This window comes from Canis lupus, chromosome 13 (assembly GCF_003254725.2).
Source record: "Canis lupus dingo isolate Sandy chromosome 13, ASM325472v2, whole genome shotgun sequence".
NCBI lineage: Eukaryota > Metazoa > Chordata > Mammalia > Carnivora > Canidae > Canis > Canis lupus.
Window position 1 is genome coordinate 58,573,617 of NC_064255.1, and position 25,927 is coordinate 58,599,543.

At 34.4% G+C, this 25,927-nt stretch overlaps 2 protein-coding genes across 3 annotated transcripts in view; one reads left to right on the top strand and one right to left on the bottom strand.

Moving 5' to 3' along the window:
- Positions 1-12,361, top strand: part of STAP1 (signal transducing adaptor family member 1) — a 57,234-nt gene extending 44,873 nt beyond the window's left edge. The window contains exon 10 of the mRNA XM_049093008.1: positions 11,860-12,361. Within this exon, the coding sequence (XP_048948965.1) occupies positions 11,860-11,909 (50 nt within the window). The 3' untranslated portion in view covers positions 11,910-12,361. The remainder of the gene's footprint in view (positions 1-11,859) is intronic.
- The window catches only part of UBA6 (ubiquitin like modifier activating enzyme 6), an 82,884-nt gene continuing 68,847 nt past the window's right edge, over positions 11,891-25,927 (bottom strand). Inside the window, exons 26-33 of one of the 2 annotated variants that reach the window (XM_025435541.3) lie at positions 25,021-25,090; positions 23,907-23,978; positions 20,816-20,933; positions 19,252-19,445; positions 18,112-18,239; positions 15,154-15,241; positions 14,902-14,996; positions 11,891-12,933 (exon numbers count right to left, since the gene is read on the bottom strand). In XM_025435541.3, the coding sequence (XP_025291326.1) occupies positions 12,798-12,933; positions 14,902-14,996; positions 15,154-15,241; positions 18,112-18,239; positions 19,252-19,445; positions 20,816-20,933; positions 23,907-23,978; positions 25,021-25,090 (901 nt within the window). In that variant the 3' untranslated portion in view covers positions 11,891-12,797. The remainder of the gene's footprint in view (positions 12,934-14,901; positions 14,997-15,153; positions 15,242-18,111; positions 18,240-19,251; positions 19,446-20,815; positions 20,934-23,906; positions 23,979-25,020; positions 25,091-25,927) is intronic. The other variant, XM_049093002.1, reaches the window with a different exon arrangement.

Below are 25,927 nucleotides of genomic sequence, written 5' to 3' on the forward strand. Positions count from 1 at the left end.
TTTTTTTTTTTTAATTTTAATTTTTTTTATTTAGAGAGAGTGTGAGGGAGCCAGAGCAGGGGCAGAGGAGAGGGAGCGAATCTCAAGCAGACTCTGTGCTGAGCATGGAACCTGATATAGGGCTTGATCCGGGACCCTGAGACCATGACCTGAACTCAAACCAAGAGTCGGTGCTCAACCGATTGAGTCTCCAAGGCAGCACTAGATTCCTTTTAACCTTTTTTTTTTTTTTTTAATTTTTTTTTTCCTTTTAACTTTTTATGCAGACATCATGCCAGCTATAAATAGAGACAGCTTTAATGCTTTCCAATCTGGATACGTTTTATTTTCTGTGTATTATTGCACTGGCTGCAATGTCCAGAACAATGATAAATAGAAATGATTCGATTGGAATCCTTATCTTGCTTTGTTTTCAAGGACAAAACATCCACCTTTCTCTAGTAAGTATAACGTTGCCTGTAGGTTTTAAAAGATGATTTACCAGACTGAGAAAGTTCCCTTCTATTTTGTCTATTTTTCGTATTGGTGTAATGCTGCCATAAAAAAATTAGCTAGGCAGCCTTTCTCTGTGGTCTGGAAAATATGTGTAGAGTTGGTATTTTTTCTTACTTCAATATTTGGTAGGATATACCCAATGAGCCATATGGGCCTGAAGATTTCTTTGCTGAAGGTTTTTAACTATGAATTCAATTTCTTTAATAGATGTAGGACAATTCAGATTATCCATTTTTTCTTGAGTGGATTTTGGTAATGTCTTTTAAGGAACTGGTATAGGGCCTGGCACAGAGTGGAAGCTGATGGATATTGGGGGAATACATAAATGAATGAATAAGCATAACATTAGGGAAGGAGAAAGAAACCCTCCCTTCTTCCTAGAGGAAAACTGTCACTCTCACAAACAGGAAAGCACCAAAGCAAGTAACTAGAGCCTGGACGACTGTATACTTACTCTGTGATAGGCACCATATGAAGTGCCATGATTATATGAATTGTCTCATTTCATTCCTCCCAATAATCTTATGATTATTATCCTTGTTTTACGATCAAGAAAATCACCACCTAAGTAGTTTTCACACAAGACTAAAGAAGTGAAGTCAGAAACACTAGTAAATGAAGTTGGAATCCAAACTCATGTTTATTTCTGAAGCCTTTTTAAAAAACCTCAGTGAGTCACATCTCCACAGATATTTGTATACAGATATTCACATTTCCTTTCTTTCTCTCCACCACTTGCCCCCTGCCCCATCCTTTCCTGTCTGTAGGTCGGGAGTTTGGGCCTGCCTTAGCTGGGTCTTCTGCATTTTTCTTTTCTTTTTTTGAGAGGGGGTTGGGGTGGGGAAGGGCAGGAGAAGGGGAGAGAGAATCTAAACAGGCTTCATGCGTGGTGCGGACTCAGGGCTTGATCTCAGGATCCTGAGATCATGACCTGAGCGAAATCAAGAGTTGGAGTCACCCAGGTGCCTCTAGGTTTTTTGTTTGTTTTTTTAAAGCAGACAATCATCCTGAACAGACGGATTAGACTGAAGCAGTTCTATCTTATTTTTGGTGGGAAGAAGTTCCTGCATCAGTTCAGTTTTCAAGCCTTTGTTATGTTGGTTTGGGTCTGTTTCATGCATGTATATAGTGGGCATTGGCCTGGGAAGTAGGCAGTTTTTATACTTTAGTTTATAAACTTACACATATATAATAAACTACATAAACTATATGTGTTATATAGTTCAGTAGTTTTTACTTCTCAAAGCCCTCATTATATGTTTTGCATGTTCTGTGCATGCACAGTTTAGGGGTGAATGTGGAACTTATGTTCACTTCATCAGAACTAGGGGATGCTTTTTCAGTTCTCTCACCTCTTCAGGAAGTTTTTTCCACTTTCCAGCTACCAAAGTTCCTTTTTCCTGGTCTTCTAGATAAAGATGGGGCTTTTTTCTTTTTTCAAAGATTTTATTTATTCATGAGACAGAGAGAGAGATAGAGAGAGAGAGGCAGAGACACAGGCAGAGAAGCAGGCAGCATGCAAGGAGCCTGATGTGGGACTCGAACCTGGGTATCCGGGGTCACGTCTTGATAAATAAATAAAATCTTAAAAAAAAAAAAACTAACAAGAATTCCAACCCTTCTCCCTGGAAACCCCACCCACCCTGTCCACCTATTCTTCAGTCCACAGGGTCCACTTTTCCTAGGTTCTCTGGCCAGGATGAGCTTTCTTTGGGGGGTGTTAGGTGCTTGTGCTGCCCTCTATTGCTACAGTGCAGCACCTTGAGTCCGAGCCATCCTCAGAGCAGGGCCAGAGAGAAAAAAAATTAAGAATGGAAAGAAATAACCAAAAATGGGCTGTTCATGTAAAACGTCAATGCTATTAGAGTCAACCAGATCACTATTGCTCTGGTGGCTGAATTGGTTCAGTTTGCTTTGTAATCAGAAACAAATAACTCAACCAATCCTGCATTTCAGATTCCCTTGTTAAAACACTAAGGGAGAGGCATATGAACAGATTGAATTAGATGATCACAAGGAGAGAGACTTCAATAATCAGCCTATCTTCTATAGAGTAATGTATTTTCTTTGAAAAGCAGAAAGATGATGGAAGAGTGAACTGGAAGAGTAAATGAGAGTGGAGAAAGGACTTAAACCAATTATAAAAAGACCAAAACCCTTCTTGACAAAGTGCTTAAGCCTCAAGGAAAGTTTGGAAACCGTTAAATTGTTTAAGCAGTTTGAAATCACAGGACTGAGGCACAGTGGGGATGCGGGAGCCCTTAGCTTTAATTTGCCTCAAGTTAGGAAATGGGAGTTGTAGAGCAACTAAGGGTTAAAATCTGGAGACTTAGAGAAAATTAAAGTGTTTCCAAAAACATACTAACAAAAAGAAAATAAGTTTTTTCTTAGATTTTTAAAAAAGATTTTATTTATTCATGAGAGACACAGAGAGAGAGAGAGGCAGAGACACAGGCAGAGGGAGAAGCAGGCTCCATGCAGGGAGCCTGATGTGGGACTTGATCCTAGGTCTCCAGGATCATGTCCTGGGCCAAAGGCAGGCGCTAACCCACTGAGCCACCCAGGGATCCTCTTTTTCTTTGATCTTTGATGGTAACCCATGTCAGCATTCAACTTTTTCTCTGACATCAAAAGGAAAAGCAATGCTGGAACCAGAATGGTCAAAGATATTTCCTCAGTTTATTTTTTCCCACCTTCATAAATTAACAGTTTAAACTAAAAGTCACTTTTAGGGTGCCTGGCTGGCTCAGTCAGTAGAGCATGCATCTCTTAATCCCAAGGTTCTGAGTTCAAATCCTACACTGGGTGTTGAGATTACTTAAAATCTAAAAAACAACAAGCAAAATTAAAAGCACTTTAAAATATGGTAGAGTAGGTAACTTGATATTAAGCTAGTCAGGAAGAAAAAAATGTTCCCTAGAGAAAAATTTATTAGAAGCCAAATCACAAGTCATGAATAAAATAAAAAAGCATGTGAATATTCATTATTTAATTAACTAACATTTATTAAACACACTACCAATGTTCCAAGTACAACAGGAAAATCAATTCACATAAAAAAATAAAGAACTGCCCTCTGGCTTGATATTGGATCTCTAAGTGTTTCTAGACACAATTTTTAGGCTAAGAACTCACCACAGAAAGAAGGGAAAGATAGGAGAAAAACTACACATTGTGTGAAATTAAAATAGGAAAACTACCTTTATATATCTTGATAACTTGTTTTAAAAAATGAACATCTTGCTTGTAAAGAAAATTATTACACCTCTATTTTCCTGATCCTGATTACCAAGTCACTTACCTGAATACCAGAATTAAACACTGTAGCATACAATTTCATCATCTTACTTGAATGAAACCAATTTATGGGGAAACTACAGAATATGGCTGTGAGGGTAACTCATAGATATACACATTCCTATGCAATGATATAAGCTGGAAACATATATCTGGTCCTTTCTAAATGAAGTTTTTATTTTCCTAGGCTTCAATTAAATACATTTCCCTCTATACAATTTTCCACAGCAGATTCTCCTAAATTCTCACAATTCCAAAAAAGCCTCACTAGGTTTCAGTGAGGTTTCAAATCTGATTTGACCAATATTTATCAAATATAAATCATTCGAATTATCTACTTAGAAACCAGAGACATGAAATGTACTAGAAGAAGCTCTTTTCTAATGGAAAAACTCTAGGCCATTTTCTTTTACCAGAAATAAAAATGATCAATTTCCATGTTTTCCCCTGATGTTGTCTTTTTGCTAGCTTAAAATCAACCCATGTTTTTTGGTGTCATCAAATTTAAGAATCACTTGTGCAATCAAGTAAGAATGAAAAGATATGGCTTATATTGTACTCCTGGTTCTAGTTATTTGGTTGTTTTATTTGATTTCCTCATCAGAAAAAAATGAGTAAGTTAGGTCCTCTTAGCTCCAACAATTTATATAGATGTGTCTTGAAAAGGAGAGGAAATCAGGACACACACACACAGAAGAAAGACAATGTGAGGCAGAGGGAGAAGATGACCATCTACAAGACCATGAAGCCTCAGAAAAAAATCAACATCTTTGATCAGGCTTAGCCTCCAGAAGTGTGCGAAATTTCTGTTGTTTAAGCCACTTAGTCTGTGGCATTACAGTAGTCCTAGCAAACCAGTTCAATGAATTATATGGGATGCTGGAACGTATGCAGAATCCTACGCCTCCCTCAGACTAGAGAGTTAATTTCTGGGGATTACTGATCCAGAAATCTGCATTTTTATCACACACAATAAAGTGTGCTATTTATAGCCAAGTATGCAAACTGCTTTTTAAAAATCTCCTGTGATAGGGACGCCTGGGTGGCCCAGCGGTTGAGCATCTGCCTTTGGCTCAGGGCATAACCCCACGGTCCTGGGATCGGGTCCCACATCAGGCTCCCTGCAAGGAGCCTGCTTCTCCTTCTGCCTGTGTCTCTCATGAATAAATAAAATCTTAAAAAAAAAATCTCCTGATATCAAATGTGTAACTGATGCAAAGATTATAAAAGAACTATATCAAATCTCTTATTCTCGAGGGCCTTACAATTGAGAGGTTAGGCCAAATATTGTTAAGAAATAAGAGAGTGAAGAGTTCCAATGTGCAAAATCTTAAAATATTAAGGGTGAATTCTCTTGCATTCTGTAAGAGTATACAGTGCTTAATATACAATGCTTAAAAAAAACAGACTCCTGAAGATGATGAGGTAATGTGGTTGACTGCAATAAAGTGAAAAGGAATGGACCAGGGACACAGAAATCAAAGTTGAGGAACTAGCCAACGCGGAGAGTCTAAAAGAAGACCATTAGGGATGCCGAGATGGCTCAGTGGTTGAGCGTCTGCATTTGGCTCAGGGCGTGATCCTGGAGTCCCGGGATCGAGTCCCACATCGGGCTTCCTGCATGGAGCCTGCTTCTCCCTCTGCCTATGTCTCTGTCTCTATCTGTGTGTCTTTCATGAATGAAATCTTTAAAATAAGATAAAATCTTTAAAAAAATTTAAAAGACCATCAACAAAGTCAGCTGGGAGAAACAATAGAAACTACAGTAACTGAAAATGACAGACAAAGCCATAAGATGGTCCTTATAGTTTAAATAATAGATATTAGAAAATTTCTACAGGGGACAGAAAACTATAAAATGTAATCTAGCTATTAAAAACAAGAAAAAAGAACCAAACAGAACTTCTAGGACTGAAAAATACAGACAAAAAATAAAAACAAAATGGATGGTTGTAACATAAAAAACAGATGAAGAGAAGCAAAGTAGAATATGGGTCAGAAGAAATGGTGCAGAATAAAGCATGATGAAACAAGAACAACTGGAAAATATAGAAAAGACCGTTTTAAACATAGAAGGCAGAGTCTGTGGTGTTTGATGAGAATCCCCACAGAAGAGAATGGGGAAAGAGGCAATATGCAAAGGAGTAGTATCAAGATTTTCTTAGAAGTAATAAAAGACTCAAATCTAGAATTCAGAAAGCTGAACAAATCCCAAACAACAATGATAAAAGAAATCCATACCCAGATACATAATAATTACACTTCGTAAAATGAAGGCAGATCGATTTATTTTTTCTCCCTTTATTTATTTTAAAGATATTATTTATTTATTCATGAGACAGGGAGAGAGAGAGAAAGAGAGAGAGAGAGGGGCAGAGACACAGGCAGAGGGAGAAGCAGGCTCCATGCAGGGACCCAACGTGGGACTCGATCCGGGTCTCCAGGATCACACCCTGGGCTGAAGGCGGCGCTAAACTGCTGAGCCACCCGCGCTACCCAAGAGATTTCAATGTTTAACTCACCTGATGCTGACTCAAGAGCAACAGGGGAAGTTCAAAGACAGAAGAAAAATATCTCCAATGAAAGATAATGAAGCCCAAATTAGAATTTTACATTCAGCAAAAGTCTCTTTGCAGAATGAGGGCAAAATATTTTCAAAGAAACCATGAGTAAGTATGCCACCAGTGGACTCTCACCACTTTAGAATTATGAAATTCTAAAACATTTCAGGTAGAAATTTAGTTCAGATGGTAAGCCTGAGATACAAAAAAAGAATAAAGAGCAAAGGAGGTGAAATATATGTATGGGTAAATACAAACACTGACGACATAGACAAAATAGTCTTGCCATATTAAAAGACATTTATGTAAATAACTACTGAATTAAAGTGCATAATAGAAATAAAATACATGATCATAGTAAGCAATCTGGGAATGAGAGTTGTTTCAGTTATTAGAACATAGTAACTGCCTAATAAATAATCCCAAAACTTACTAGAATAAACCATCCATGTTTATGGATTCTGTGAGTCAGGAATTTGGTAGGACACAGCAAGGATGGCTTGTCTCCACTCCATTAAGCTTTGGGCTTGGAATCCTCTGAACTTGCTTACTCATGTCGGACACCTGATGCTGGCTGTGGGTTGGGGACCTCAGTTTCTTCATGTGGGTTAGTTTAGGCTTCCTTATGACATGATGTCTGGAATCCAAAGGTGGGCTTTCCAAGAGGGGAAAGTAGAAGTAGAAGACCTATAGCCTTTTATGACCTAACCTCAAAAGTTGTAGTTACATATGATGCATTTTGTTATATCAGGGCAGTCATAAAGTCTTATTCAGGTTCAAAGAAGAGCTGGAGGAGGTTGCAAACTTCAATCAGCAAAATGTAAAGATAATCATTAAATTTAGTCTGGCTTAATCTGAATGTGCATATTATAATACAGGTTAATCATCAAAAGACAAAAGCCACTGAACTAGAGAAGAGAAAAAAAAGTGGGTATAGCCCAGCAAAAGAAAAACCGTATCATGCATATTAAAGAAGAATTTAACATAAAGAATTGGCTAAACAGATTTTGGGAGAATTGAAAACATCAGTTATTAAAGGGAAGTGGGTGACATTATTAGAACCTGAACCCTAGAAGAGATACCCTGCAGAGTGCCAGAGAAAAACTAGAGCCTAAGAACCAATCAGAAACTACTGGAAGAAAAGCCACTGTTGAGGTGATGCTGACAATATTAGGAAGCAAATGGCAAAGGTAAAATTCTCCAGCATTCCAGTCCTCCTCCTAGTGCCACCTATTTGTGGAACCTAAAGAAAGCCAAATGGCAAAAAAGAAATGCAGTTTACAAAGTTCTAGAGTACAATAAAGTGTCTAGAGTTGAGGGTTAATAATTAGTAATTGGCATATGTAGAATAAAAAAAGTACAAAAAATTTTTAAAAGGCAAGAAAACAGAGAAAAAGAATAATCTACACTTTGAAGCCAACTCTGAAAGGCTGTAGGAATAAGGGTAAACAGGAAGTAAGAGCAATAGTGGTCTACAGTTCAACTTGGAGTCATATGGGTAACTCATAAAAACTCGACTCTGGAATTGGTCAAGTTACTAGTGGCTAAGTGCCTATGTGGAGGATGAAAATACAATGCGGGACATCAAGTTATTTTTAAAAGCAACTTTTCAAATATAATATTGGCATATAATTAAAGATCACCATACACACAGGATGTAAGATAATGATTAGCTGAAATAAAAGAAAAATAAAAACAGTCCCACAGGAGAGTTCCAGATTTGAGAATGAACACAGACTATGAAATAATCATGCTTTTCATGTTCAAGTAGATAAAAGATTGAAAATTCAGCAAGACAGCTGAAGAAGCTACGAGTGACAGAATTTGCATATTTGTAATTAGAAATTTGAGAACTGAAAATACAATGGGCTAAGAATAACCAAGACACTTTTATATAAGTTCGGAGGACTTGTTCTGCCAAATAGAAAAATCAATAAATCAGCTACAGTGATGAAATTACTAGCACAGGGATAGAAAAGGAGAAATAAAAATCCAGAAAAGAACATACTTGGTAAAAGAACATGTTTCACAATTCAATAAATGGTGAGGCACACCCAGCATACACAAAATTAATTCCTCATAAATTGAAAACTGAAAACGTGAAAGGCAAAGCTAAAGCCTTTATAAAACAATATATAGAGAGGTACCTGCATGACCTTGGATAGAGAACACTGTTTTAAGCAACTCACGAAATACACTAACCTTAAAACAAAAGACTGATACTTCTTAGTATCTAACCTTTGAGAAATTCTTTTTAGCAAGGAACATCATGAAGAAGAGAGGGAAAGGCAAGCCAGAGTGGGAGAAGATATTTGGAAATATGTAGCTAACTAAAAACAGGATTTATAAAGATCTTCTATAGATAAATGAGGGAAAAGACTGCTAATACAACAGAAAAATGGTCAAAAGAATTGAAAAGACACTTTGCAAAAAAGAAAGTCAAAGTGGCCAACAAACTCAGAAAAAGGTGCTCAATTTCACTGGTCGTTAGGGAAATACAGAGTAAAATTTCAATAACATACAACTGTACAATCCAGCAGGTTGGCAAAATTAAAAAAAAAAATTCTGTTAATACCAGTATTGAATGGGGTAAGCAAATACAGGATATCTCTACTGCTAAGGCAGTTATGGTCTGTTATGGTCTAATAAAACTTAAGATGTGAATACCTAAGAGCAAGCAATTCCATTCCTACGTATATAGGTATATACCTTAGCTGCACTAGGAAATACATACAATGTTCACTGAGCAACTGTGATTGCCCCAAACTAAAAACATCCCATAGTCAATAGAATGAATAAATAAATTGTGATGTATTAATGCAAAGGTAAACTACATAACAATGATGAATAAAGTGTGGCTATAAGCAACATGGATGATTCCCATGTTGAATGATGAGAGCAGCAACCACAAAAAAAAAAAAAAAGTCTGATTCCATTTATACCAAGTTCAAAAACAATAAAAAAGTAAACTATATTGTTTTAAGTACATGATAGGTGGTTAACACTATAAATAGAAACAAAGAATTATCACAAAAGGTAGCATAGTGGTATTATCAAAGGATATGTGTAGGGAAGTTGGTTGTGACTGAGAAGGGACTACAACGGACATTTCTGAGCTGCTGCCAATGTTCTACTGATTTGACAGGTAGTTACCAGCCCTTACTTTAAAATTAATCCTTAAACTATGTATTTATTTTCTATATACTCTTGTGTGTGTGTGTATATGTGTGTGTGTATATATATATATATATTTGAATATATATTTCTGAACTTAAAAAACAAAGCTAAGAAATGGCAAGAGAAAAATGAACACTGAAAATTACCTATTCCTTACTCTGATCCCCAAGATTTCAACTTCCTGATTTATGTTTTGAAATTGTTGAAAGTAAAATAGTTAAATCCATACTTACTGACTGCATACAAAAAGATTTCTTATTTACAATTACAATGAATTTTTGTAATTTAACTGTTCATTATAGTTTTAAATTATTAGGTCAAAAGATTTTTCCTTAAGATCTCAGGAGAACAATTTTCTGTCTTCATTTTACTAATTATAAATTATAAAACAGTGGACTCTAAACAGGGGGTGTTATAATTGACAAAAAAATAAAAACAAAGATAAACATCTATTTCTAAGTTCTAGCTTTGGGAAAATTTAGAGGAATTACTGATGAGTATCAAATAAGTTTTGAACTCCAAAAAGGAATATACTTTATAAAGGTGCCTGGTTGGCTCAGTCAGTAGAGCAGGTGACTCTTTGGCCTTAGGGTTATATATGAGTTTAAGCCTGACATTGGGCGTGAAGTCTACTAAAAATAAAATAAAAATCTTTTTTTTTTTTTTTAAAGGAATATACTTTAGATATCCCCAACCAACAGTGAGATATTTACCAGACCTTTTAGGTTTTACAGTCACTATTTTCTCAACTGTTTTAACAGAATCTCCAGGAGCCAAAAGTACTTTGAAGTAATGTTCCTCTACACACAGCGACTATTATATCTTCATGACTGCAAACTTGAAAATTAGGAAATACCAAAGCAATGTTACTCAGAAAATGATTAGCAAAATTGGAAATCTCTGGAGTCAACCATGGAATAGGATTTACAAAGATACTGTCAAATTTCTTAATTTATTTTTAGTAGTAAAAAAAAATCACTCAGTGGTACCATACAAAATCAAATAATTTTTATACCTGGTATTTTAATCACCAAAAGTGATCTCGTGGTACAGAAATAAAACAGATAATGACAAAAAATGTCATTAACTTCACACCCTGGCTTTCCAGCTTAGAACTAAATAGAAATTAATGGTAATAACCATTACCTACAGGAAAAGAAAAAGCAATGATAAAATCTTTCAGGCTTGGGCAGCCTGGGTGGCTCAGCGGTTTAAAGCTACCTTCAGCCCAGGGCCTCATCCTGGAGACCTGGGATCGAGTCCCATGTTGGGCTCCCTGCATGGAGCCTGCTTCTCCCTCTGCCTGTGTCTCTGTCTTTCTCTCATTAATAAATAAATAAAATCTTAAAAAAAAAAAAAAAAAAAGAAAACAAATGGTTTAAAAATATGTTTCAGGCTTAATCACAAAATGAACTTAATCCATGTTGGTTTTGTTTATATCTATTAAAGCACTGATTACTATAAATAAGAACTGATAGCAGGGTTCCAAATTTACTTCTGAAGAGATGTGGAGATTTAAATAAGAGTAAGCCATCAGATCACAGTTGAGGATTACTGAAAGACTCCCTGAAAAACATCAGTTACTATCATAAAAGCAGAGTGAAAATGGGGAAAAGGCTTCTTATAGAAAAGTCCTTTTATTATTGCTAGCCAAGAGTTCTAAGCCATTGACTTTGATGTTCCTGAATTCAATTTTAAGGAATTTTAAACATTATTCTTGAAGAAAAATTACTTATATCAAGGGTATCCATTTCCTTTAAACTCATCCCATCCACCTATCCTTGCCTCCAATGCAGAATATCCTTTTATTCATACAAATTCACATTCCACTCCGAATATATTTTCCCAATTGGCTGATACTTTTACAAAAGAATGAAATAATACAGCTGGTTGACAAAGTAATTTCAACTATTTATAAATAAAAGGAAAGTTAAGCAGAGAGTATATAAAGATACCAAATGGGAGTAATACTGATGTGACTCTAGTCGAGTTTATCAAAATCTATTAGTAGCCTGGACAGGGGATCAGATGAAAAGCAGCTAGAGAACTGACTTCCTGTGGTTACAAAATGCCAATTGCTTTAGAATGCATGACAGCCTTGAAGAAACACTTGCTGCTTTTACCAAGTTTACAGTGTTGAGTACATTTTACATCATTTTAATGAAAACATTTATACAAATTTACTGCAATATCTCCTATCGGAAAACAGAGTTTCTACCATTAAAGACCTAAAAAAATAAATTTTTATCTTTGTCAACTCCCTTTCTGGGAATGCAGGATAAAATATATGTTTCCCTTAAAATAAAATATTTTTTTTTCTGTCCAATAGGTTGCTGGAAGAAAAAAAGTCAAGACTCGACTAGTAATGATTTTTTTTAATTTCTAGTTTTCATCTACTTCTAAGGACACTCCCTTTACAAAACCTTTCAGTCTTATATACTATGACAATCATGTTTAGAGCTCCAAATAAATAAAATAGCCACGTTAGAAGGCATATTGAAGAATCCAATGATTAGCCACATTTATCTGTTCACATTCATGGATCCTCTAAGAGGGTTGTCAGAGTTCATATAATACTGTTAACATTTAATACAAGTTAACATGTGTCATCTGATCTACTGCTCATGGGTTATAACAGTGACGCTATTATTAATACAGATCCTAATTTTGGGGAGACAGTGATATTAACAAACTCCGGTTAAATTACCAGGACATTAAACTGTAACTATATAATTTAAAATGGCTACTCTTCATCCACTGCTACCATCTCCCTCTTCCCCCTGGTATTAAACTCAAAAGCCTAACTATAAGAGGTGCAGGGTGCCAAACACTTTTGTATCGGAAAACTGGGTCTCGAATAGTAAACAACAAAAAAAAAAATTCACAAAATAAAGATTAAACTGTTTGAATGGTTGCAACTGTTATTTTCAATTTTTTGATCTTTTATCTCTTCTGGTGACGAATATTTTTTTTCCTTCTTTTCATCCACAGAGGTTAATACACAAATTTTTTGTAAGCATTATAAAACATCATTCCAGTTCAAAATTGCTTGTGATCATATCCACATATGAAGCACTAGACAAGTGTATATTATGTTCCAAAATGCTTTAAAATTCTTCACTGTAGTTTTCTACTGATGTTTCCCTTAAATTAAGGCTTCATCAAAGAGAAATTCATAGTATTATGAATTGATTTTTTTTCATTCCTGAATTAAGTGCAATCTTTCCAAAATCAAGTAGTCCTGGAGAAAATTTAAGACAACTTCCGTTAATCAGTGTCATGACTAAAATAGTATCTTACTGGAGGTCCAGGCAGATCTTCATCTCCATCCGTGTCTGGAGCAAATGACACAGTAAGATCCACATATTTCTTTTCAGTAGAAGGTTTCACAAGTTTATGCATTCTAAGAAAAATAATCAAGGACAAATAATTTGGTAAATTCTGTAAAATGAAAGAGTGATTTCCCATGTAATGTTGCCCAGAGAATCTGGACCTGTGTGTCTGGACTTCACATTTATTTTAAAGTCTAATAATTCATCTGCTTTCATATGTTACAATTTTTCTTTACTAAAAGCTCTAAACTCAAGACATTCATTTATGTAACAGTGAATCAGTCTGGACTACCGTTAATATTGATAAAGAAAACAGACCATTTGCTAAAAGACAATGCTCTCGCCCAAAACCAAAATGTAAGCAATGTATTTTAAAAGTCAATTATTCTCATATTTCCTATAAAGTGTGGAGGCATCATAAATTCTTTAAGCATTTCTATGTAAAGAGTAAAAAGCAAACTAGATTTAAATCTTCAAATGCAAGCTAATCACAATGAAAGACATAAGCTTTACCTTTACCTTATATCCCATGTATATCTTATTTACTAAAATAAACCTATTGTAGCGATTATCACTGATACTATCTTAAATTAAGTTATCATCTGTATTTCCTTTGATTACTGGATTAGTTTTGAGTCAGCTTTCTCCTACCTGCAATCTACTCTGCTGCCAGAACACTCTTAGGACGCAAATCTGATTTTACTCTCTTGCCTAATAATATTATGTATCATATGCCATGTACCTATCTCATATCAGGCTTTGAACTATGTAATCTATTTAAATGTCAATAATAGCTCTTGCCATTTTACAAAGATAGTTTGTCCCATTTATAACTTCTCATTCTTTCTACCGTTCATTCTCATCATCTCATCCTTAAGTTATTCCAAAATACTGATTTTCCAAATAGATCATGCATGCTCTTTATTACCTAAATGCTTTTGCATAAGCTATTGCTTTTGCCTAATACCCTTTTCAAAGGTAGCTCAAATGAAATCTACCCTAAAGTGAAGGATTGAGTTAGTAGTGCCTAAGGTATTCTGTAAAAATATTTATTATACTAATTATTCAATTACATTTTAATGATTAACATGTCTCTTTTTCATAATAGACTGTGAATTCCTTGAGGGCACAGGCTATTTAATAAAGATGTATATTAACAAAAGATTTACAGGGGTAACATTTATGGACTACCCCTTGGTTGCTATTATACTGCTAGTCTTTACTACTATTTTAATGATCAACAGCTATGGGGACAATCATTCCTAGTTGTGGACAGAAAACTAAGTTTCAAAAACATTCAGTAAGCTACTCAATGTGGCAAAACAAGTAGCTGGGCATGGATGTGAATTCAGGTCTTTCAGAAGCCAAGCTTCTCTAGCCACTTAATAGGTACTTAATGTTCTTAGTAAACATCTGGTAAATGAAGATATAATAAATAAAAAATATCATTCACAAAGTATATCATGCTGGAGATTCCAAATACTGGCCAACTTATAAAGCACTATTGGGCATTACTTACAACAAATTTTAAATTCTACTAATCAATATGCTTCAGGACCACACATTCTATTCTCATCTAGGTAGTATACAGGGAATACTATTAATATATCAAAAAGATACTCAGGGATCCTAATGACAAAATAATATAAAGCAAATTAATACCTTATCTATGTAACAGCAATTTTGCTGTTTCAAATATAGATCAATAAGCCTGGATTATAGTAATTAAAAAGTGATTACTCTCATTAATTGATAATCATAGTTAAAACTTACATATGTTAAACCACCCATTATGCAGAGATGCATAGGACAAATATTTTTATGCTAATTTTTATTTATTTAATACAAGTTAACATGTCATCTGACTTGCTCCTGGGTTAAAACACTGATGCTATCAACAATGATTCTGATTTTTAGGAGACAGTGATATTAACAAAATCTAGTTAAATTAGCAGAGGTAAATCTATTTGATTTTCCAGTGTGCATTCCCCTTATGTTTTAATTCTTGTGAATCCTCTGATGTGAGGTTCAATACTTACGTTAACTTTAATCTTTTTGCATGACCTGGCATTACAGGAACATAAAGCATTTTGACTCCCTGTACCACCATCGTTGGTTCAATTCCATACTTCTCCTAAAAGTAAATACCCAAAAGATGGCAGTCAAAGCCATGTCCAAATATAAAAGGCTGGGTGACAATATATTACAACCAGTAAAAAGACACTTGACAAACTTCTGAATATTTATGAAAACCTTCAACTAATGAACTAATAAGTAAATAAGTGTCTCACTTTGACTGCATTTATGAAATCCAAGAGGGTGAAGTCTTCTTTTCCATGTATTGTCCATCTGTCCCAAATTGTAAATGATATTCCATTTCTGTTGTAGAAAAATATTCAGAACAAAAAATTTTAATTTTTTCCCTTTAGTAATAATAAAAAGCCCCAGAAGTTCATAATTTGTTACTTAGCTACATAATAACATAAAGGAAAAAGAAAAATATAACTTATTTCCCTATCATACCATACAAGGTAGCCACTTTTATCAGTACCTTGTTGATCCTTCCAGTGTCTCATAATAAATCAGTATCTCTTAGGCAAGAGAGTTCTCTATTTAAACAGGTACATGGGTTTCTCTCTGTGGATGTTTCAGTCCCCTATTACTGAACAGCTGGGTTATTCCAATCTTTGGCTATGATAAACAATGCTACAATGAATATCTTATAAATATATCATCTGAGATGAGTGCAAATGTGTCTACAAATTTGAAATAATGCACTATATTTCTCTTATTATGGGTTATACTATTTTATACTCTTATCAGTAGTAATGTATGAGGAGAGTGGTTCCCACTCTTGCCAAGACCGATATTTTCAAATTTGTGGTTGTTGTCAATTTGAAAGTGAAAAATGAAAGTCCAGGGGGATTGTTTTGTTCTGTCACATAGTTTCTGGAACCAGATTCTAAATGTTATGATAGATCAGTAAGACACTATAATGCCTTCTAACTCATCTGAATTAAGAAAAAACGGATGAAACCATAACAAAGTACAATGCTAAGTAATGTAGTAGATTAACTGTTGTGAGTGTTCTATGGCAGTTTAGCCAGGAATGCTTCACATAAAGCAAAAGAATAAAATTGGACCACTATCTTACACCATATGAAAATTAACTCAAGGGGAGCCTGACTAGCTCAGCCAGAAGAGCATGTGACTCTTCATCTTGGGGTTAAGTTTGAGCCCCACTTTGGGTGTAGAGATTAATTAAAAATAAAATCTTAAAAAAGAAATTAACTGAAAATGAATGAAAGTCCTGCATGTAAGATCTGAAACCATAAAACTCCTAGAAGAAAACAAAAGTGGTAAGTAAGCTTCTTGACATCAGGCTTGGTGATAAGTTTTTTACATTTGATACCAAAAGCAAAAGTAGACAAATGGGACTACATCAAACTAAAAAGCTTCTACATAGCAAAGAAAACCATCAACAAAATGAAAAGGCAGACAAAATGAACAGTGGTTAATTGTTCAAATTAATAATCTTACATAAAAGAAATCTAGAAGTAAATAAACCAGGGATGTTCCATTGGTTCTGTAAAGTGACTAGTGATCCAGGCTTTCTATACTCATTACTGGGAGGCAATTTTTCACTCATGACATGTCTTATGATAGCTTTTATCTAGAAATATCCTTTCAGGGATGTTTTCAGAGGAAACAGCCTTGAATGATGAAATAGTGTCGCTCTTCAGGTCAGAGAACAGATCTGATTCCTGGACAAGGCAATAAAGATAATGCCTCTCTGCTGGGCATAAGTGTTCAGATTTGCCAGCAGTCTTTGCATAAAATTGGGGTATTCTTAAGCTCAGTGTTCCTTAGCTGTAACAGATCTATTGCATGTATAGTATCAACCTGGATGTTCTGCATTATCCGCATGGGACTTGGAGGGCAAGAGAAAACAATGCAAACATGAAGCTCATGTTACCTGCTATGCCAGAAGTAATAAATTGAATTAAAAAGAAAAGAAAAGGGGATCCCTGGGTGGCGCAGCGGTTTGGCGCCTGCCTTTGGCCCAGGGCGCGATCCTGGAGACCCGGGATCGAATCCCACATCAGGCTCCCGGTGCATGGAGCCTGCTTCTCCCTCTGCCTGTGTCTCTGCCTCTCTCTCTCTCTCTGTGACTATCATAAATAAAAAAAATAAAAAAAAATAAAAAAAAATAAAAAAAAATAAAAAAAAATAAATAAATAAATAAAAAAAAATAAAAAGAAAAGAAAATGCAACCTACTGAATGGAAATAAATACTTGCAAATCATGAATCTGATAAGGAGTGAGTAACCAAAATATATAAAGAACCTGAAGACATACAAACAGGTATGAAAAAGTGCTCAACATCACTAAACACCTGGGAAATGCAAATCAAAACCATAATGAGGTTATCACCTCACATCTATTAGAATGGCTAAAACTAAAGACAAGAAATACCAAGTGTTGGCAACAGTACGGAGGTTCCTTAAAATATTAAAACTAGAATTACCATATGATCCAGCAATTTCACTTCTGGGTATTTATCCAAAGAAAATGAGAGTAAGTAACTCCAAGACATATCAGTACCCCCAATAAAAGAAATCTTGTTATTTGGAACAACATTAGCATTATGCTAAGTGAAATAAGTCAGAAAAGACAATAATATCTATGATCTCACTCAGATGCGGAATCTTAAAAAAAAAGAAACCAATGTGAAACTGAGCTCAGAGATAGAGACAACAGATTAGTAGTTGCCAGAGGTGGGACTGGGGTATGAGCAAAATGGGTGAAAAGAGTCAAAAGGTGTGAGCTTCCAGCTTTAAGATAAATTAGTCATGGGCATATAATACACAGCATGGTGACTATAGCTAATAATACTATGCTGTATAGTTGAAAGTTGCTAAGAGAGCAGATCTTAAAATATCACAAGGGAAAGACTATGCTTAACTCTGTATGGTGATGTTGACTGGACTTATTATTCTGATCATTTCTTAATACATTTAGGTGTTGAATCATTGGGTTGCACACCTGAAACTAATCTAATGCATGTCAGTTATGTCTCAATTAAAAAAAAAAGAAATGCTTCATGAAGATGGGATTTTGACTTAGTCTTAGCAAGGATTACTATGTCCATAAGAAAAGGAGACGTGAAACTATGATATTTTCCTTTTAGAAGGTAAAAATTTTATTTCATTTTTTATTATTGAAGAGAAATAGACTTTCATGCATACCTGATTTCAGTTCTTTTTACTTCAGATGTCTCTGTAAACACTATAATTGGAATAGCTAAGTTAAGGAAACAATTTTTGTAAGCTTCAAATGGATAGTCACCAGCTACCTTGATCATCTCCAATGCAACCTAGATAAAAGAAGGTGATCTGATTATATAGAGCCCAAAACTATTTATGACTTTAAATGCATTTATTTAGGGATGCCTGGGTGGCTCAGCAGTTGAGTGTCTGCCTTTAGCTCAGGTTGTGATCCCAGGGTCCTGGGATCGAGCCCTACATCAGCTCCCTGTGGGAAACCTGCTTCTCTCTCTGCCTAGGTCTCTGCCTCTCTCTCTGTGTCTCTCATGAATAAATAAATAAATAAATAAAAATCTTTAAATAAACAAATGCATTTATTTAATTTTCCTAAATTCTTCTCAAGCATTTCTCTGTAAAGAGTAAAAGCAGCTACTAGATTGAAATAATAGGAATTTTTTATAAATCTGTCCACTTTTTGCATATCTTATACTTTCAAACTTTTCACCTGTTCTATATGGGTTGAACAAAGTTATTAAAATGACTAATTTAATCATTTAATCTTCCTATTGTGGAAGACATGAGAATTCAAGAAATATAATACTCTAAAATCCTTTAATACAGGAGCAGATAATTACATAGCTTTGAAGTATAACACTATAGTACAGCATAACAACTAGGGCGAGCCTAAAGATTCTGAATCATTAAGGAAAGATTAAACTGTAAGAAATCTGAATCACTAACAGGAATTACATTTTTTAAGGCAAAGAACTAAAATCTAATACAATCAAAGACCAACCATTAGAGCAGTTCACTTTATTCAAGAAAAATAGAGTGCTTTGTATGGAGAATACAAGAATGATTAAGAGTATTATTGCTTGTAATAATAATTATACTCTATCTTGACAGAGGTTAGTTATTATATTAAAATATCTATATATCTATAAAGCTTCAAAATGTGGATGACCTTATTTTCAGAAATACCTTGAAATTTAAAATTATAAGATCAATATGGATCCCTCCTTCTCTAAGATCTCTGAGTGACTGGCTAGTGTGGCATAGTAGGAAAAACAGGTAAGAGGCAATGAAAAAGAAGTATTTCCATTTAAAGAATAATACACTCACCAAGCCAGAAACTGCAGCAGTGGATGTTGCTATTGCAGGTATAATTTTACCAGCTATGCGCTTTGTCTTAAAACGGTCAGCTGGTTCAATGCTATACATTTTGGCACGAAGGTTTGATGCAGCTGTAATGAAATCTATGTGTCCATTATGTTCATCATCTTTCTCAAATGAAAGCACTGCCATCTGAAGATCACCTGATCATAACAACCAGAAAAATAAAGTTTTGTAGTAATTTGTAAAGGTTTTATTAGGTAAAAAACAATGTGGATTCGTTATCCTTAAATATTCCTTTACAAAACACACGAAAAAAATCCAGAAAGATGAAGTTATTGAAGGATATGAAAATGATGGCTGTGATATCACTAAATCAGAGAAATTTCTATATTAAAAAAAATCTTTCTAAAAAACAGAAAATAAGAAACCATATATCACATCTGCTATTAAGTGGCTTACAAATAAAGTTAACATTGGGTATTGTACTAAAATTGTTTCCATAAATACTATTCTAAACATTTTGCCCCTGTTAACTAAGTACAGGGTCAGTGAGTCTAACAAAAATATGTATCTGTAATATTTCTAGATTAGTGATTTCAAAAATCATTCTGTAGGTAGGGCAGCCTGGGTGGCTCAGCAGTTTAGCACCGTCTTTGGTTCAGGGCGTGATCCTGGAGACCCAGGATTGAGTCCCGTGTCGGGCTCCCTGCATGGAGCCTGCTTCTCCCTCCCTCCATCTGTGTCTCTGCCCGCGCCGCCCCCAACCCCCCCGTGTCTCTCATGAATAAATAAAATTTTTAGAAAAAAAATCATTTGTAGATAGGTGTAGTTTGATCTGTTATAAAAAAGAGAAAGTAAGAAATGGTATTTTCCTAGAATTGTAACATACCTGTATTCTCTTTACAAAATAAATAGTTGGCTAACCTAGGTTCTTATTTCCTGAATTTTACTGGTTTGTACATAAAAATCCTGAAGGTCCGGAAACTGCTGATTTATGTAATAAAGCATGGTAAGCAGTTCTAAAAACATAGCTAATGGCTTTGTTTTTAAGGAATACAACTTTGGTTTTCTTATGTTTAAAACCATTTAGCAAGGATGTATGCAGGTCAAGATGTATTTCCCATGTATAACTAAGGAGACTAATAAGCCAGAAGAAATCTGTCTATGGCTTTTTATCCTTAAAGTGATAAAACTGGCTTGTGTTAATCTATATGGAAACTCCATTTTTTTGCTCTTTATGCTGGCCATGAGTTGTTTTTTTTTTTTTTTTTTTTTTGGCCATGAATTAAAAAAGAATCACACAGTAGAATCCCAAGGACTACACCAGTTAGAACAATGACAATAAAGCAGATAATACATTTCTGAATAGCAATTGAAGGTAGGGCAAAAGGTAACAAATAATGAATTTAGTCACAGTTAAAGATGAACAGTGACTTTCATATGATCGTGAAATCAACTAACATTGTTATTATTATAGTTATTATTTAGTCCCATAAGCTTTTGGGTGTAGAGTTTATTGATCATAAAAATTCCCTCTAGTTCAAAGCATTTTATAAAGATTTCCTCTTACTTGTGGTAGCTTTATTAGATGAAATAGCCTTTTCTAGTTGGAAAACAGCATTCCTCTCATCTTCATTGCTAATAGGAACATGGTCTGGTTTCCTTGCAGTTTCATCTGTTTGAACAACCTTTAAATACATGGACATATATTCACTATTGTTATCATAGCCTGTACTTAAGTCTGATTTCCATATCTTTTTTACCAAATAAGTCACACAGAGAAGATATTCCCTCTATCTAGTTTAATCACATTATTTTTTGTACAATGTTTTAAATAACTGAAATATATAAGAAAAATCCAGGAAAATGAAGTTATTGAAGGATATGAAAATGATGGCTTTGATATCACTAAATCAGGCATGGAGCCTAATACAGGGCTCAATCTCACAACCATGAAATTAAGACCTGAGCCAAGATCAAGAGTCACTTAACCGACTGAGCCAACCAGGCCCTCTGCTAGTTTAATCATATTAATCATTATGGCCCAGAGCATTTTACAGCTTCCATTGCTAAGTAATGTTATTTACATATTTATTATGTATTTCCTTACACTGAATGTCAACTCCTAGAAAAGTGATCTTTATCTTGTTCACTGAGAGAAATTCAATATATTTAAAACAAATTATCTCGTGTTAAAATATTTACTGAATAGCTTACAAGATCTGTATTTATATAGATCTCTTAAAATTCCACAGTATAATGAAGTTAATATTTATCAAGAGTCTGCAATTCTGAGAAATCTACTTCAAACCAAATTGTATAGCTCTAACTGGTGCAGAGCTGTTTTCTGTCTCCAAAGAAATCCATAAAATACATAATATTGCCATCCTTTAAATAATTACTGATTGCTGATAAGAAGTTGTTTCCGAAAGAATAAGTCTTCCTTCATATAGATGTATGCTTAGAGCAGCACCATCTAAGTAATTTATCTTTAAGAAATTACTTATTAAACATTCCACAAGGGCAGTAAAGTTAACAATTTCAGACAAAGAAAACTATCTGCATCATCGCTAATTAAAAATACTACTTCTTTTGTACAGTGCACATTCAACTTACATTTTTATAGATTAAGTATTATTTTAAGTATTTAAGAAATAGTAAAGAGTTAAGGAAACAGAAACTTCTGTTTTCCAGAATATCTAGTTGGTATTTTTGGCATCTTTTAACAAGTGCTAGACTTTGAAGCTTTGGTGTGAGTTGCTTCAGGAAGTTGTGAAAAGCTCATAATTCATGTTAAAACTAAAACTGTAGCTAAATGGCTCAGGATAATTTATTACCCCAAAACTTTGATAGAGAAAGAAGCAATTCAAGGCATAAAACACTGAAGAGCAATAAAGATTAGTGAAGTTATTGATACATGTTTCTTTGGCTTGTCTAGCAGTTCTGTTTACTAGAAACATGCGTTAGGAACTTACTTTTTTTAAAAAAACATTTATTTGAACAGAGTTGACAATGTTAAGTTACTTTCACATTTTCAATAAGGTGATTCAATTTCTCTATAATTATGTGATGATCACAAGTGTTACTACCATCTGTCACCATACAATGCTATTACAGTATCATTGACTATATTCCCTATGCTGTGCTTTCTGTTCCCTTGACTTATTCATTTCATAACTAGAAACTCCTTTACATAGGAATTCTGTTTACCTTTCTGTTCTTCTATTCTTGATAAGCTGTAAGTCATGAACATTTCATTCAGCACACCCATTTATTTGTATAAAATCAAACAGCTACAAATTTTCCTTTTCCCTAAAATAAAAGTGCAGAATGGCAGACTGCACACATCACTTCCTGCTTGAATTTTATAGGGAGGCAATCATTATTCCATATTTTTCAATATTACTAGAGTATAAGGGGAACAAAAGATTGTTTTGTAGATGATTTTTAGAGTGTATACAAAAAGGCATATAATGAACATGTGAAAAAGAAAAATACTTAGTATTTTCAAACTTTCCTATTTATCCAGCCTAAATTTCACATTCCATCTTTATTAATATACTGCTTATCTCTTTCCTTCCAACATATTTGCCCTATAAAATTCCAGTCCTAGTTATATCCAATTTTTCAGCTATTCTATGGCAGCACTCAGGCATCCAAATGCCTTTTTTCTAGCCACATTTATATAATACATTAAGTAGATTAACATTAAATGGATTCTCAATGCTGTTTCAAAATTCTACTACGACTTCTAATAACTGACTTTCCCATCCCCTTGAGCAGTTTTTTCACACGTTATTTTTCCCTCTGCTCAAACTTCCTTTAACTTCTTTTCCTCCTCACCTGGAGCTGCTATCCATGCTTCTTATTTCAACTAAGAAAATAATAATCTTTTTTTCTCTCCAATTCCAATCCCTGTCAGGACAACATACACCAGACTCCAATCGCTATCATAAATTACCTTTTACCTACTACTTCATTCAAACCATCATCATCTTTTGCCTATAACCTAATAGTTTTTCATGCTTCCTCTCTCATGCCCTATATAGTCATTCTTAACACACCAGCCAGAATCATCCTTTTAAATATAAGCCAGATTGTGTCCTCTGCTTAAAATACTTCACTGGCTTCTTATCTTATAATAAAACATTAAATACTTATCATAACCCCAAGTATCTCTCCTATTTCACTGTCTACCACTCTTCTTACATACTCTCCTTCAGAAGAATCCTCCTTCAAAGTCTTTCAGGGCTTTTCTCTGAACTTGTTTTGCTTGTGTGCATTATTCTTTCACCACATAATAGCATGGCTCACTCTATCACTTCCTTTAGGCTTCTGCCCAAATGGTACTATATCAGAGGCTTTCCCTTTAGCCCACAAAAAATGACACCAGCTCCATCACCCTTTACTTCTTTTCCTTGTTTTTAATTCTTAGCACTATGCCCATATTGCAGTATTATAATAATAGCATTTTTTTTTTAATAGTCCGCCTCTCAGACCGTAGTATAGCGGAAAGTATAGTCTGTCCGCCAACAGACTATACTTTCATAAGAGCAAGAATTTTGTTTTGTTCATTGTGGGATTCTCCAGGTTTAGAATGAGACTTGATACAAGTAAAAGTTCAGTAACTATTTGCTGAGTGAATAAATTTCCAAACATACCTTGTTAGAAGGTTTGAATTCTTGAATCTTTACTTCAGAAAGAATATTCAAGAGGGCATCTGCTGATAAGTCCTGTTTTTTTAAAGAGTTATTTTGTGAACATTTTTTTTAAAATTCTGAATTCTAAAGCTAAAAAATCCTAAAGAGATCCTTTATCATACTAAATTTGAATAATTTATCATCTGACTATTTAGACCATATCCATTTGTGACATTTACCTTTATTCTATAGAAATACCATTCATATAAAGGCTGGGAGGCAGGGGTGGTGTGTGCAAAAAAATTCCTTATTACTCAATGAACTTGCAATCTTAGTTCTTTCCATAAATTTTTAAAAAGATAGTTTTAGGACTGGTTGTATCAGACTGAGTGCTCCGCGATCAGGGACTATCTCGTCATTGTTTTACAAAGTTCCCCACACAAAGTTATACTTGATAAATATGGACTCAATAAATGAAATATGTAAGTAAATGGAATTCATACCTTTGGAAGTAGAAAAATATTTAAATGGTTCAAGATGAACTAAGATGAATTTATTAAGGCTATCAGATCTATATCCATTTTTAAGAAGCTGCTTAGGAAAAACTGAGACATACTGCTTTTGAGGTCACCTACATTCTTATCACAGAATTGCCACTCTTTTTTTAGAAAAAGAATACCAGACTGAATGACACTATTTTAACCAGACATTTATGGTATATTTCACCATTAACTCCAAAAAGGATTAGTTTACACTAGGCATTTTTATCTGGATCCAAAATAGCCAGTGTTAATTATGGCTCTAGTTCGTATTTGCCCATTTAGCCTACCTAAAAGTATAGCGATTTATTTGGTTCTATTTTGCATCTGTGAAGAAAAAAAGCACTAATGCAGATCTGCCTTTCAATTAAAACTATATTAGATGCTTTAGATAATAGTCAATAAAGATGTCTAAAGAAATAGGTAGGATAAAGGTTAAGAAATCTCAACATGTGATAGTACAGCAAAACAAAAAGTTTACGTTAAAGAATGATTCTTGTAACATAAAAACATATTTTGATGATGCAATTAGCTGGCATGTCATCAAGTTTTTACCTGGTTTTGTATCAGTTCCTAGAGCCTGAAGGTTATCTTACCTCTTCTGTAAATGGAATGCAATAGACTGCAGCATACAGTTTTGCAGCATTCAGAAGAAAACTGAAGTGCCTTTTGAAATTAAAAATATGGCAAAGTGTGAATGCACAGTTTCAAAGATGCTTAATTCACCAAAACTATAGCTTTTGAAATGCTGAAGAAAAATAATCACAGAATTTTCGTTACAGGAATATTTAAAAGTTAGGCAATGAACTTCTGGTCCAGATGAAAGAATTACAGAAGCTTTAAGAAACATTAAATGTTCATCCTTCTAGGGATCCCTGGGTGGCACAGTGGTTTGGCGTCTGCCTTTGGCCCAGGGCGCGATCCTGGAGACCCGGGATCGAATCCCACATCGGGCTCCCGGTGCATGGAGCCTGCTTCTCCCTCTGCCTATGTCTCTGCCTCTCTTTCTCTCTGTGACTATCATAAATAAATAATAATAATAAAAAGAAGACCATAAAAAAAAATGTTCATCCTTCTAAGTAGTAATATTCAGAAGATGATCATGATTACTTTGGGGAGAGGAGTGGCAAAAAGTAGAAAAATTAGACTAGTGAAAGAAAATTCATTTTAACTCATAAAAAATTAGAAATTTGGTTTAAAAGAACATATATTAGGTTCAAATTAAGCAAATGAGTTTGTTTAAAAACACAAGGGAAGTTTTAAAGGAGAAGTAGTCAGGATAAGGGGACTGGAAGCCTAACATAAGCATCAGATGAGAAAACTAAATTAGAATTATTTGTTGAAAGGAAGGTTAACAAATTGTTTAATTGAAATACATAAATATGGGTGTTTGTGCATGTGTGTATAAATGTCTATCTAATATAGATACGGTATACAGGTATTCATTCAAACTCAACTATTTTGAAAATTAATTTGAGATAATTTAGGGAGACAGTAGTAATC